This window comes from Anopheles cruzii, chromosome 2, assembly GCF_943734635.1.
Source record: "Anopheles cruzii chromosome 2, idAnoCruzAS_RS32_06, whole genome shotgun sequence".
Taxonomy (NCBI): domain Eukaryota; kingdom Metazoa; phylum Arthropoda; class Insecta; order Diptera; family Culicidae; genus Anopheles; species Anopheles cruzii.
In genome coordinates, this window is record NC_069144.1 from 33,656,763 (window position 1) to 33,672,320 (window position 15,558).

Here is a 15,558-nt window from a genome sequence, read left to right on the forward strand (position 1 = left end):
GTATTCCGAAACTAGCCATGGTCTCATACGATTTTAGTCTGGCTATCATAAGCTGCTTCGAAATAGATTGAAAGATGATAAATGTTTTTACGAAACTCAATTATCTTTTCAAAGATCTGCTGCATGTTGATATTCTGATCAGTGGTAGACTTTCCGTTTCGGAATCCTTCCTGATAGTTACCAAATATTTCATCAATGTACTAAACTGTATGAATAAGTTCGTATGATCGATAAGAAAAACACATTTTTCTGGTTTGAAATACACTTTATTATTCAGTATAGACTCCCTGAACATCAATACACTTGTTCCAACGAGACTCCAATGTATAAATTCCATCCCTGAAGTGAGGAAACTGGAAGGGTTTCAAAATACGCTTCCACAGCTGTTATGATGCCATCATTTGATGAAAAACGCTTTTCACGCATGATTTTGTTGGATTTGAAAAAAGATAGAAGTCGCGGATAGAATACGGTGGATACGGTGGAAGTCGTCAAAGATAGAATACGGTGGATACTCCAACAATTCAGGATTTTTGCCATTTTCAAAATGCTATTGACATCCTCTTTCATCAGAGCAATGCACCCTGCATTGCTCTGATTTCCAATGATTTTCCAATACGATATCCTGTATTTTTTTCTACGATTTCAGGTGTTGTGTCTGTTTTTGGAAGTTTTTGACGTGGATCGTCTTGAAGGCTTGTACGACCACGTTTAAACTCAGAAACTCCCTGTTTGATATACTCATTGAAGCCAAAGAGTCCTTATACACTTTCAACATTCGTTCATAAATTTCCTTTGTTTTTAAACCTTCCCAAAATAAAAATTCAATCACTGCTCGATATTTGATTTTTTCCGTTGTAAAAAATAATGGCTTGTAAAAAAAAATTAGACTCCAAAAAACGGACTTTCTGATGGGACAGAAAGGTGTGGTGTTTCACAAGCTCCTAAAACCTGATGGAAACGTTAATTCCGATCGCCACTGACAACAAATGATCAATTTGAACCATGCATTGATCGAAAAACGACCAAAATGCAATTCTAGTGGGCTTCAATGGAGACGCCTGGTGGCCCGTGGCAACAAGCACCAGGCGCCCCAAAAAGGCAAACTGTTTGAGGATACTATCAAATCACTTGGATGGGAGTTGCTATCCCTCCCCGCGTTATTCACCAGACTTGGTTCTTTCCGAATATCATTCATTTTCATCGATGGGACACGTATTGGCTGAGCAGCCCTTCGTTTTTCTACGAGGAAGTCGAAATGGGATGACTAATTAATTTACTTTAAAAGTCGAAGAATTCTTTCGTCTGGGAATCCATGATTTAGCAGAGAGATAGGAGAAATGTATAGCTAGCGATGACACATACTTTGAATATAATAGAAAATCGCATTAAAATTTTATAAACGTTTTTTGTGTGTAAAAAAATCCCGATTTTTGATGCATACACCTAGTATGTAATATAGCACACTATACAGCAAATTCGATTGGATTGTAAAAGAAACTCAAAGTTGTGGATCTACAAAGTTAGTCTAGTTTCAATGTTGGCAAATACTGCTCTGCTCAAACGGTTTAGACATGGGATTTCTTTGAGTGTTGATTCATTTTCTTTTTGTTAGGATTTATAACTTGAATAAACATGATTTCCTAACGACGATGTTCAAGCAAACTCCTTATTGCGATGGCTCGCACCTTGAACTAGATTATTGACGCAATGTTGGCTATCATCCTTTTCTATTTGTTATCTTTACTTTTCAGATTTACCAGCTTGCTAAGGAAACTGTAGTGCTGCTACTTGAGTCAAATCCAGATATAGGGCAGCTACTTGAATGGGTTATCGATCGATGCTACACGGCTTGTACTAGAGAAGCAGACGCCTGCTTTTTGGCTCTGTCGGTTATCTTCAGTGCTCGGTATGTTTTAAAATTAAGTCTTTTGTTAACTTTGGTTGTTATACTCTTGTATGTAGACTACCTTTATAACTTCTATTTTTGGGATGAAACCATATTACTAAAATAAAAAACAATGCAGTTTTTGAAAAAAAATTATTTATGATATTCGATATAACATAGAAAAAAATACATATTAAGTGTGCAAATTAATTATTTCGGTTTTACAATGGATAGCATTACTCACTAAATGTCCCAATTTTTCTTAATGAATATATGTGTTTGATAGTTACTGTCATTACGCATCTAACGCAGTATATGTTTTTTTGAATTAAAGTGTAAACAACACCTTTTTTAAGCATTTGAACATGTCAAATTTTGTTCCTGATAGATTGTTTTTGCGTGGGTACTTTTTCATTACTTCAATATGAAGAAAACTGTTACCAAAAGTTTAATAGAGGTTTATGGTAAGCTTGCTCTTTCTGAAGAATTGGTAGCATTGCTCGGTCGGAATGCATGTCAGATGCAAAAAGAACTTGCACAAATTTTACGAGTTGACCACACGACAGTTTCCCAGCACCTGAGTGCCGTGGGAATGGTTAGAAAAATGTCTTAAGGCCAGTTTAACATCAATTTCATAACATCAACATGTCAAACCGCCATCAACACACGCACACATGTCTAATGTCTATCCACCATCAGCACACGCACACATGTATGGAAATAGGACAGATATTAATGCTCTTTTGCTCAGATTTTCTAGATTTGCGTCGATGGTCGACAACGACCAAAATCGTTTCAATTTCGCTGTCCAGACACTACGATTTGTCTGCGCAGACAAATCGTAGCGTCTGGACCGGCCTTTATGGGTTACACATGAATTGAATAAAAGAGACATTGAAAGAAGGAAACCCATTTGCGAATTTCTGCTTGCGCAGCTGAAAAGAAAGGGGTTCTTGTACCGAATCGTTAGTGGTGATGAAAAGGCGAGTTGGTACGAGAATCCCAAATACAAAAACGCCTGGGTACAGGCTGGTGAACAAGGTCCATCGTAACCAAAGCGAAATATTCACTGCGTAAAGATTATGCTGTGCATATGGTGGGATATGAAAGGTGTGGTGTACTACGAGATTTTAAAACCTAATGCAATTATGGCTGGACAACGCTATCGACAACAATTGATGCGTTTGTGGCGGAGCATTCATAGTTCTCTCTCGTCACAACCACCGACCGAGTAAGTTCACCTTCTTCCCGTGCATCCGAAAACCAAGTGTAAGAAAACCCCCAAACGTTTAAAGCAAGCTTTGGTCGTAAAACGACCAGAATGGGAAAACGACATGATTAGTTGATTTTTCAACGCTCGACCACAAATCAAAAACCGGAAAAAATTTCGGATGGGAACTGCTAACTCCCCGGTGTATTCACCAGATATTGCTCTTTCGGACTAGTATTTGGTCCGTTGCAGGAGTAACGATTTGGCAGCACAGCGGTTCACTTTTTATTAAAGTTTTGAAATATAAGTCTCTGAGTGGATCGCTGATAAAGATAAGATGTTTTATCGACACGGAATCGAGGAATCACCTTAAAGATGGGAGAAAGTTGTAGCTAACGAAGGACAACCCTTTCGTTAAGGTAGTCATAAGTTTTGTTGTTGTAATTTGATGACAAATGTCGAATAAAAACTGAACTATAATAGTTAATTTGCAGACCTAATACAAAAATAAAAATAATCAATAGCACTTTTTAGCAATGCTTATTTAGACTTTTCCAATTTACTTTTGAATGTTGATCCAGCAATCTTATAGGAGAACAGTTTAAGTCGTCATAAATGTAGTTGTGTCTTGGAGATAAAATCCCAAAGCACCTTGACGCAGCATGCCGGTGGTACAATTTGTTTTTAATTGACTTATTTAGGTTTGGAAAGTTTTGGAAAATAATGCCAGTGCATCGTGCATCCAATAAATTTCGTCAAATGACATACATAGAAAGACGTTTTACTTTTTTTTATACTATATATTTTGGTTGAAGTGTTTGTTGGGAAATATTTGCAGATAGAAAAGGTTGTGTACTACATACTATAATTAGATGAACACGACCTTATGTTTCATATTTCTTTAATATTTTGCCAACTGGTCACTCACTTTGTACAATATTTTTTAAATATCCTGACTATTTTTATCATTGCAATTTTATGACCTTTTGACATTCTTCTTCTGTTAGTTTATAATATTATAAATTTGTATATATTTCAAGGTTTTCAAGTAACAAAAAATGTGTTGTGAATTCGGCGTGAAAAAGGCGATTTTGATTACAGTTGATTCAGCATTGCTACAGCAGTGTCTTCCTTCAAAATATGATTAAAAAAAAGACTAGCTGTAGTGCACACCCTGATTATTGTAATTTTCATATTAAAACTAATCGAGCAACATGAAATGATTATTGTTAACAAAAAATACATCAGTTCATAATAGCCTATTCTTAAATGCTTCTAAACCACAATATTTGCTAACAAAACCAATTGCAAGTTCAAGTTTTCGGTTCAATTTAAAATCCTAATTAGGTGCTGAATGATGGTTCGAGTTTTAATCGGTTCGATGGTTGGTAAATGAGTGCTTTAGCACTCATTTGCCATCCATTGTGCTTTGTGCATTTGTGCTTTAGCACTCATTTGCCATATCAATAACTTGATTTTGATCCTGCATCCTTGGAAACTTGATATTTCACCTACTATAGGCATTTACTATACCGAGACCAAGAAAATTTTAGTTTTCGAATTAAGTAGTAAACCCAAACTATGTTTTCGTTATTTTACTCATTTTTTCCATGTTATTACTTGACACAAATATGTGCTGCTTTTATTTGTAGTGAATATCCCTGTGACCATTATACTTCGGTGATTAATGTAACGCTGCTGATGACCGGATGTCCGAGAGTAGAGGTGCATTCTACAGCGCTGCAGTTGTTGCAGATTCTGGATAAACGGTTTTTTGGGAACATTGGACCATTACAGGCAGAAAACGACAGAGGTAGGTGGCTTTTCAATAGATTTCGTATTGTTTCCGCCGATAGTAAAAAGTTTCCGCCGATTTTTAACCAAATTCAAACACTTTTTTTATTTATAAGAAACTTTATTAAAGCAAGTGTTAAATTTATTCACTCTTGAGTCAGCGACAAACTAAAAACCTTTATTTTAGAACCTCTTTTATTACACCGTAATGTGGTAGTAGAAAGTGGAGCTCAAAAATTATAAGTCTTTCTTTCTCTACTGTCTGTCGCGAACTGCCCGTTTCTCGCTTTTCCATCTTCTCAAAGGATACTAGATGTGCGTGCGTCGTTCTAGCTATAGTTTCTAATAAGTCCACCAGGTGTGCTGGTGCCGGCGGCTAGGACGTTCCATGATACTCATTTTTACGCAACAGCAAGTATGTGCCATTTTGATCGATAACCTTTTGCCATTTTTCTGGTAGCATCATAATTTCATCAGCGTAGAACTTCGCTGGTTTAGAAAGAAAAAAATGAGACACCTCTTTTTCATAGTCTTCTTTTGACCCTAACGTACGGCTATTAAGATGATTTTGCAGAGATCTGAACAGATGGTAATCTGATGGTGCAAGGTCAGGGCTATATGGTGGATGCATTAAAATTTCCCAGCCAATTTGTACATGGTCATCAAAGATGTGTGTAGCCTGGCATTTTCATGTTGAAACGCATCGCCTTTTCTGTTGATCAATGCTGGATACTTTTTTGGAATTGCTTGGCTCAATCTCGTTAATTGTTGACAGTAGAGAGCCGAATCAATCGTCTGGCCACATTTCAGCACCTCAAAATGGACCACGCCCTCATAATTCCACCACCCACACAGCATCAGCCACAGTTTGAGAGGGTTCACCCCCTCACCCAATCTTCGACCACGATGATTTTCGCATATTATTGTCGTACGAGATCCATTTTTCATCAGCAGTAATTAGTCGTTTCAGTAATGAGTCGATTTCGTTACGTTTCAGCAGAAACTCGCAGATGGAAATTCGGCCCATTAAATTTTTCCCCGTCAATTCATGTGCCACCCAAACATCGAGCTTCTTTTTGTATCCAGCCTTTTTCAAATGGTTTCAAACTGTTCTCTGGGCGATGCCTAACTCGCCAGCAATGGTATAGCTGCTAACATGCCGGTCTTGCTCAATCCTTTCCATAATTTCATCGACTTTTTCGGTATTCGGTCGACCGGAGCGAGATGCATCTTTGACATCGAAATTTCTATTACGGAAACCAGCAAATCATTCACGAGCTGATCTTTCTGCAACAGCATCCTCACCATAAACTGCACATTTTTTTTTAGATGCTTGCGACGCATTCTTCCCTTTTTTGAAATAATATTTGAGAATATAGCGAATTTCTTCCTTATTTCCATTAATTTTGTAGGCGCTGTAACTTTTAAACTACGTTGTTGATAGCAAAACTCTTGTTGACAAAAATGTAGCTCTGAGTGTCACCTGTCAAACGCACATAACGCATTACCTGATGCGACGAGTGGTTACCGAATTAAGTGTACGCCAACTCCATTTAGCGGAAAATCGGCGGAAACTTTTTACTTCACCCAATATATCTGTATATCAAATTTTAAGTTTGACGCATATGAAACAAATTGCCCTTCTTGCTTGAAAATATTTACTCATTTAACATTACTATTTAACAATCTATATAATTATGGGTTGTGCTCGAAAGCACGTGTTGACTGCTCGTTAGCAAATCGAGAGTGATTTTTATTCTCCGGGTTCTTTAGTTATCGGTTTACATTTGGTTTGGTACATTGGTTTTACAGGATTGACTAATACTTCTATCATGGTTTAGGATTGGTGACAAAAAACTCGAGCAATCCATTTTCACAATTCTTTTTTGATCTCAGTTTTTCATCACTCAGGAAATTTTGTAATGCGCGAAAAAGCTGTCAGTCGCTTGGTGCTAGGTTCAGACTATACGGTGGATGCATTAAAACATCCCAACCCCGGACTTTCTGCCGGACGCTCCCGGACTTTCTGCCGAGTCACCAAAGACGTGCATGACATTTCGTTGTTCTGGTGGAACACAACATCTCTTCCGTTGGCCGATTCTGGTCGTTTTTGGTCAATTACTAGCTTCGAACAGTGCAGTTGTTGACAGTAGAGATCTGAATTTTGTGTTTGGCTACACGGAAGCAACTCATAATAAACGATTCCTCTTAAGTCCCACCCACCACCCAGTTGAATCTTCCTGGCCGTGAGTTCTGGTTTGACCACCGGTTAAGCTGCTTCACCACGCTTAGACCACCATCATTTTCACACAGTATTGTCGTATGTATCCCATTTCTCATCCCCAGTAGCCATCCGTTTAAGAAATGGGTCGATTTCGTTCCGTTTGGCCAAAACTTCGCCGATGGAAATTCGAGCCATCATGTTTTTTGGAGTAAATAGGGTGACGCCCAAACATCGAGCTTCTTTGTGAATCCAGCTTTGCGCAAATGGCAAAAAACTGTTAATCCTTAAGTCCTGGTCGATGCTCTGATTACTGAAATGCTGATCAATTTTGATTATTTCTTTGAGTTTATAGACATTTTCAACAGCGCGTCTGCCTGTGCGAGGTGCAACTTAAAACATCGAAAATAACTTAAACGGGTCGACAGAACCAAAATTGCACCTAACTAGCTGTTAGAGTATCGGCAGCATAAACACCATGCACAATTACGGTGGCCTAGCTTGAGTTTTCGGCTTTTTCAAAGAAAAACTGTAAAATGTACCGAATTTTTTCTTTGTCGACCTTCATTGTTAACACCCTATAACTCACAAACGAATAGAACAAACAAAAAACAATGAAAGCATTTTTTTAAGTGGAAAGTATCAGCTTTAAAACGAGCCCAAACTTGAAACTGTACGATCGATACTTCACTAGACATCGATCACTACCGCATCTACCGTGAAAATAATGGTTTTTTTAGACTACCTAATACAGGTTGATAGATAATGCGTGCACTTTTTCATTTGGATATAAAACAAAAACGGCTTAATATTTTTTTATACTTGAACTTTTATTTGAAAGGTTGATTCTTAAAGGTTTTTTATGTCAAACAATTTTGGTCAAATGTTCACCACGATTGGCTTGGCAGTAGCCCATTCGGTCGACCTATTTATGAGTACATTTTCGATTCGAAGAGGTTGTCAATAGTTGCTGGTTTGTTCGCATAACATAAATATACTTATTAGCATAGCCACCGAGGTGGAAATGAGTTTCAAGAAAAATGCAATTATGAAATCTTTTATTTCCCAAGAAGTCTTTACTTCAAATGTCAATAACATCAGCGGTAGTATGTTAGTTTCATTTCTCTGGTACCAAAGCGTCTGAAGACAGCAGATGTTTGAGCATATGTCATCTATTTAAATAGAGCTATCATCCCAATCCACGAGCGTTGTGTAGGGTTCGTGATCGCTGCAGAGACAAGGGTGTTGTTTGCTTTTGTGTGACCGACACCTGCTTGCCTTCTTGCCACTGCTGTACGTTGGTTTACCTTTCAAATTGTTGAATGAATAATTGCAGACGAAATAATACGCACGACAATCCTCGCCGGTTTCGTTGTAGTAGACATCGATACGGACGTCATACGATAATAGGGCACAACCCAAAAAGTACGCATTATCGTTAACCATTGCTGTGAAGTGGCCTATTGGTTTTCTGTTTGAAACAGTTTTAATTTACTATTACTCTAATTATTACTACTTATTAGTGAAATCAAAACGCGGTGTGGTAGCAGACACCATTGAAGAATTAATGCTACATTTGCGGTACTTACAACGTGTGTTCCGGGTACGTATTCAACATTTCTGGCGTTGTGTCACGGAATTCGTCGAACCAAGCGTTAAGTGACTTGATAACTACATCCTCGAAATGAAGCTTCCTTCCACATACAGTGCGTTTTGCAATGTTTTGGCCAGCGAATCGAAATCGTTCTGTGCTTCTGCACTGATCGTGTGCGTACGTGCAGTTTTTCACGTTGCACTCCGCTAATACCTGCAACTCGTCGTCCCAGCGCTGTCGAGTTTCCGTATCCGAGTGTGGGAATAAGAAAGGAAAAAGAAGAAAGCAAACTATATTCTTTTTGTTTCAATATTGTTGGTGCCAGGTTTCATATTAATGGTTTGGTCAGGTTTACAGTCTTCTTGGTGTTGGTGCTTCTTACCAGTGCTACCATCCGTTCAGCTGGTGCAAAGCGATTCACATTACCACAAGCCAAATTATTTCTCATACTGTTATGCTTGTGTACTATCTGTTGACACTGCGTATACGACAGTCTGTGAAGTGTAGGATTTTTGTCTATACATCCTAAACCGAATGACTCGTTGAAGTTACAACTACACCCGACATTGGTTTTACCCCGAGGACAATAGTTCGTGTCACAGTAATCTAGCGAGTTGAACTGTAGAGCGGTTGTTCGTTTCGATCCATGAGCTGCACTGAAGTGCCAGGAAATAACCAATATCGTCCAAAAACTTTGCACTAATGAAACGATGTGTAACAGCGGCTGAACTTTCCTGCTCCCTCTTATGAATCTTCCAATCATTTTAAGCTCACTTTCAGCTGTGTTTTCTACAACAGTTACCTTAGCACACTGAAAATACTTTGAGAAGGTTGGACTGCTTTTCCTTGTCGTGATTTTGAATATGGTGAGAAGTGCCCAACTTATATACAGTGTGTTTAGTGTTATAGGCCAATCGTGTCTAAGGAAGATTTATTGCTTTACTACTACTTAAACTCGCCGCATATCATCAATAATATGTCGCATTTACAGACCATAAAATGTTACAGACGATAGCAACGTTTCAGTAACCTGAAAGAAAATTTCAGAACAAAAAAAGCTTTATCATGCCAGAGGCTTTCACTACGTGTAAATGAGATTGTTGTTTTAGTTTACGAGAAGTGGTTGAAGTTGTTGATTTGGTGTTAGATGGACAATGTAGGGAGAATTCTCTTCAATTCATAACTTCGTTAAGGTAGTTTCGTGGTAAAATTCGTGATACATACGAGAGTAAAAGCAGTCTCAGTTGTTTTGTTCTTTTATTTGAAATTAATTTGAATTGAGTATTACATCTGTCTTAACAATCTATACTAGGGTGATCATTAAGTTTTGACGTTCGATAGCATAGGGCGTCGCTAATACGAGCTCTATTTTTTTGCTCATATTGGTGCTCTCTTCATATGAACGTATGTGAATTTTCATTTCAATCGATCATTTATTTTTTAGCTGTTATGACGTCATCATTTGATGAAAAACGCTTTACGGGCACGATTTTTTTTGGTTTGAAAACAGATGGATGTCGCCAGGGGCCAAATCTAGTGAATACGGCGGATACTCTAACAATTCGAACTTTAATACATGAATTTTTGCCATTTTCTAAATGCTCTTGTGAAAGAGGATGTTTTTCGTTTGCAAACCGGGTCTTTTTTCACGAACTTTCACTTTCAGTAGGTCTTAAATGTAACAACAATATTCGAAAGTTATTGTTTTACCAGTTTGCAAGCAATCCGGTAACAAAATTCCATTCAAATCGCAAAAATTGATGCTTGCACCTTGGGCGATTTCTTGACACGAACTCGTTTCGGACCCGAAAAACCCACTTCACCACTCTTTAGCCACTTGTTTTGATTCAGGATCATCATCCAAGTCTCATCCACGGTGATGATTCAATGCACAAAATCCGCTTTATTATCGTATCCTTTTATCCTATCGAAAACGCTTTAAATGTTGTCAAGAAAGATGTATTCGAATGCTTTTTTAGCGAATGCGGCACCCATTTTGCAAACAGCTTTCTCGAATCCAAAACTTCAGTCAAGCTATTGGTTGTACTCCTCAATGAGATGGCTAGGCCTTATACTACATCTCTTCAAGTGATCCGACGATTTTCTAATACGATATTCTGCATTGTTTTACGATTTCAGGTGTTGTGTCTGTTACTAAATAAAACGTGTTCGTAACTTTCGGTAGTTTGAAACATGAGAAACGCGTAACGCGTCAGGGTAACGTGCCGTGGTGACAGGCCGCAAACATGGCGTGGTTTACGAGGGGCTTTTGCGACCGAAACCTGGTAAATTTAAATAAAGTAAATTTTTGGTCTCGCAAGGCTTGGGCATACCAGCAATTACGAAGTTATCGGTGCAATTCGGGGCAAAGTCAAAGTCCTGTTAGAAAACCGAGATTTTCTAACAGTGTCTGTTTTTTATGTTTTTGACATGGACCATCTTGAAAGCTTCTACGACCGCGTTTAAACTCAGAAACCCGCTAATTGAAGGAAAAGAGTCCTTATACACATTCAATATTCGTTAATAATTCTGGATATAAAACAAAACCGGTTCAAGATACAAGTTACGCATTACGCATTATCATGGAGCAAAGCTACCTCTTCTTCTAAGCTCTTCAATAAGTTCGTATGGTCGGTAACAGAGGCTACGAGCCTAATTTTTTTTGTTATTTTGGCACACTCTTCATATGAACGTATGTGAATTTTCATTTCAATCGGTCACTTTATTCTTTGTTTACAAGCCATTTAGTATCGACATGTCACAGGATTTTTTTAGAATGTAAAAATTAAGTATTGTACAATGATTGAATTTTTAGTTTTGGGAAGGTTCCTTTTGGCTTTGGAAGTGTCCTTTGCTTTTAGCAAAGGAAATTCATTAACGAATGTTGTAATTGTAATTGTTTATTTCCAGCTTGACGAGTATGAAACTTAATCAAGCGCAGGTTACTTAAGATCTGTTTACAAACATTTATCTTATATTATAACCCTGAGCTGGGGCGAGTACAAACAATTATTTAAGGCTTACAAACATCGATCACTGACATACGGAGACGTTGACGAAAACTGGATATAGAGTTCTGATAGTCAAAATATTTATAATTGGCATTAAACTGTCTGATGGCGAATGTCAGCGGCTCAAACATCCCAGACCGAGTTTTCCGCAACACGACTTCGAGACCCGGAGTAGAGCGCAGCAAGCGAGCTGGGACTGATAGATTTAGTTGGCGTAATAGCGACGGGGAATCGATCGTGTTATTCAACAGTCCCGCAACGAAACAGCACTGAGCAGTGGCCCGCCTGGAGCATAATGGTTCAAGGCCCAACAGTAGACAGCGCGTGTTATAGTTAGGGATAGTGTCTCTGGTATACCAGGGTAAGCGGAGAATACCATACCGGGTGAAGCTGCGCTGTATACGTTCCAGACGGGACATGTATATATCGACATAAGGACTCCAAACAACACAGGCATACTCAAGGACTGAACGGACAATACCGCAGTACACAGATTTGAGACAAACCGGATCCTGGAAGTCGCGGGTCATACTACCAGACCTAATAATCGGTTTGTTCTAGAAATGAGGGAATCTAAGTGGTCGTTAAAAGTGAGTTTGTCGTCAAGAATAATACCGAGATCCCTAACTTGATTCAACCTCGCAATAGCGTTATCACCTAGCGTATATGTTCGTAGAACGGGGGTCCGCGATCGACAAAAACTAATAGTTTGGCATTTTGGTATACAGAGCGAGAGACCATTTCGACAATACCATGCCCATACATAGTTAAGTTCCGTTTGTAAATTGTCACAGTCGTTTGTTTGCCTAATGCTACTGTAAATACTAACGTCGTCAGCATAGCATAAAAGATGACACGAGGACACCACTGACTCCAAATCATTAAGGTATAAGTTAAACAACAAAGGACCTAAGACGCTGCCCTGCGGTACTCCTGAGGTCGTAACAAACGGACGAGACAACAGATCCTTAAATTTAACACGATAACACCGAGTGACTAGATACGAGCGTAACCAGCAAACCATTAGTGGTGCGCAACCCATTTTTGTCAATTTTGCTAGCAATATGTCATGGGGGACGATGTCGAAGGTGGCCTTGAAGTCGGTGTAGATGGCATCAACCTGGCAGCCATTGTCCAGATTACGTCGGATGTAGCTGGAGAACTCCATGAGAATCGTGCTGGTAGAGCGGCTAGGTACGAAACCATGTTGGAGCGGTGAGATGATCTGTTTAGTGCGCCGTAGTAATGCTTCATGAACGATGATCTCAAAGACTTTGGCGCATGCATCAATCGAAGAGATCCCGCGGTAATTCGCCGCATCATGCAAATCACCTTTTTTAGGGATGGGAGTCATCCAAGAAATCTTCCAAGCTGACGGGTTACATTAAACAGGTGCGATAGTAGCGGTGAAATAGCATGGCCACAGCTTTTTAGTATGCTGGCAGGTATGCCGTCCGGACCCGGGCTGAACGATTGCTTCAATTTACAGATGGCGTCAAGTACCAATTGAGGCCCCACCTCAATGCCATCAAAGTCCAGGATATCAAAGAGAATGTCCCAGATAGCATCGGCAACAGACATAGCATCATCCCGGGACGGGACAAAAAAAGGTGTTGTTGACAAATGTTGACAAAAGTGTATAAGGTCTCTTCGCCTTCAATTAGTACATTGAAAGGGGTTTTCTGAGTTTAAACGTGGTCGTACATCAAAAACATCCAAAAACAGACACAACACCTAAAATCGTACAATAATACACTGAAAGAGAGAATTGAAAGCATAGCCATCTCTTTGAGCAGTATAACCAATATTTTGACTGAAGTATTGGGTTTCAGAAAGCTGTGTGCAAAATAGGTGCATCATTCGCCAAAAATGACACAAAAGCGCATTCGAATGCAACTTTCTCGTCAATATTTCGATCTGTTTCGAAAGGATAAAGTAAATTTTGTGCATTGAATCATCACTATGCATAAGATTTGGATCTATCACTATGATCCTGAATCAAAAGAAGAGGCTAAGGAGTGGTGTGAATCTGGTTCTTCGGGTCCGAAACGAAATCGTTGTCCAGAAATCTCCCAAAAAGGTAGTAGGATCAGGGATGCGGATGGGATGCGAATAGAATTTTGCTTGCGGATTAGTTGCAAACTGGTAAAACAATAAATTTGGATTATTGTTGTAAATTTCTTTGTCCAACAGAAGGAAAAAAAATCGTGAAAAAACCCGCTTTGCAGAAGAAAAACATCCTCTTTTATCAGGGCAATGCACCCTGTCAAGAGTATTTTGAACATGGCAAAAATCCAGGAATTAATGTTTGAATTGTTGAAGTATCCACCGTATTTACCACATACGACCCCTAGGGACTTCCCCCTGTTTCCAGACCTGAAGAAATACATGCGTGAAAATTGTTTTTCATCAAATGTAGACGTCATAACAGCTGTGGAAGCGTATTTTGTAACCCTTCCAGATTATCACTTCAGGGATGGAATTTATAAATTGGAGTTACGTTGGAACACGTGTTGTTACAAAAAGTTGTAACGGCTGACAGATTAGCTACGCGAATTAAGGTGCGGTGTTATAAACAGATGCTATAAACAGTTATTTGTTTATAATATCTGGCAACAGGAACATCGCCGCGGGAGAGCCGGATGAAGAGCGAAGTGGGAACCGGAACGATGTGATGTTTTTATGAGCGCCAGGGCCGAAATATTGGGTTGGGGAAAAAGAAATCCATTATTTTTGCGTGAGCTTTAAAACTGTAACTTTAAGATGTTTGGATGGTCCGATTTGCGTCAAATTTGCACCATTTTGTTGGAAAATTTGTTGTCTTTTCAAATATAGGTTCCTAATGCCTCAATTGTCTTGGTCTGGGTCGTTATTGGCGAAAAACTCTACCAATCTTTTTTCACAATCCTTTCTTGATTTCAGTTTTTCAGCATTCAGGAAATTTTGTAATGAGCGAAAAAGGTGTCAATCGCTTGGTGCAGGGTCCGGACTAGACGGCGGATGCACTAAAACTTCCCCACCAAGCTCCCGGACTTTCTGGCGAGTCGTGCGTTACCTTTCGTTGTCCTGATGGAACAAAACACCTCTTCTGTTGGCCGATTCTGGCCATTTCTGGCCAATCGCTAGCTTGGAACGGTACAGTTTTTGAAAATAGAGATCTGAATTTAGTGTTAAGCCACACGGAAAAAAATTATAGTGAACGGTTCCTTTCAACCCAGAAGAACCTTCCCAGAAGAACCCAGTCCCACCCAGAAGTACCTTCCTGGCCGTGAGTCCTAGTTTGGCCACCGGTTAAGCTGCTTCACCACGTTTAACCCAATATCGTTTTCACACAGTATTGTCGTATATATGTATCCCATTCCTCATCCCCAGTACCCATCCCTTTAAGAAATGATTCGATTTCATTCCGTTTGGCAAAAACTTTGCCGATGGCCATTCGATCCATCATGTTTTTCGATTTCAATTGATGTTACACCCAAACATCGAGCTTCTTTGTGAATCCAGCTTTGCGCCAATGGCTTAAAATTATTTGATAGGTAATCTTCAGCTCCTGACCGATGATTTGACTACTAACATGCCGAACAACTTTGATTTTTTCTGTGATTTTATCGACATATTCGATGACGTGTCTGCCTAGGCTTGAACATAAAAAATAAGTAAAACGGGTCGACGAAACCAAAATTTCACGTGGCTAGCTATTAGAGTATCGGGACCATAAACACCATGCACAATTTCAGCGGCCTAGCTTGAGTTTTCGCCTTTTTCAAAGAAAAAATGTAAAATGCACTGAATTTTCTTCTAGTTGACTTCTATAGTTAACACCCTGTAACTCACAGTGAA

The 15,558-nt window shown here is 39.1% G+C and overlaps 2 protein-coding genes across 3 annotated transcripts in view; one reads left to right on the forward strand and one right to left on the reverse strand.

Moving 5' to 3' along the window:
- LOC128278906 (protein furry) overlaps positions 1-15,558 on the forward strand; it is a 58,645-nt gene that overhangs the window by 23,250 nt on the left and 19,837 nt on the right. Inside the window, exons 10-11 of the mRNA XM_053017631.1 lie at positions 1,755-1,909; positions 4,751-4,911. Of these exons, the coding sequence (XP_052873591.1) occupies positions 1,755-1,909; positions 4,751-4,911 (316 nt within the window). The remainder of the gene's footprint in view (positions 1-1,754; positions 1,910-4,750; positions 4,912-15,558) is intronic.
- On the reverse strand, positions 8,073-9,547 carry LOC128267378 (scoloptoxin SSD976-like). 2 transcript variants are annotated; one of them, XM_053004201.1, is made up of 4 exons: positions 9,090-9,547; positions 8,703-8,941; positions 8,421-8,584; positions 8,073-8,341 (listed from the first exon to the last, which is right to left on the reverse strand). In XM_053004201.1, exons 1-4 carry the CDS (start codon positions 9,468-9,470, stop codon positions 8,286-8,288), a joined length of 840 nt encoding a protein of 279 aa, XP_052860161.1. In that variant the 5' UTR covers positions 9,471-9,547; the 3' UTR covers positions 8,073-8,285. The 2 variants fall into 2 exon arrangements, with proteins under 2 accessions (XP_052860161.1, XP_052860160.1); XM_053004200.1 differs by having other exon boundaries at positions 8,073-8,584.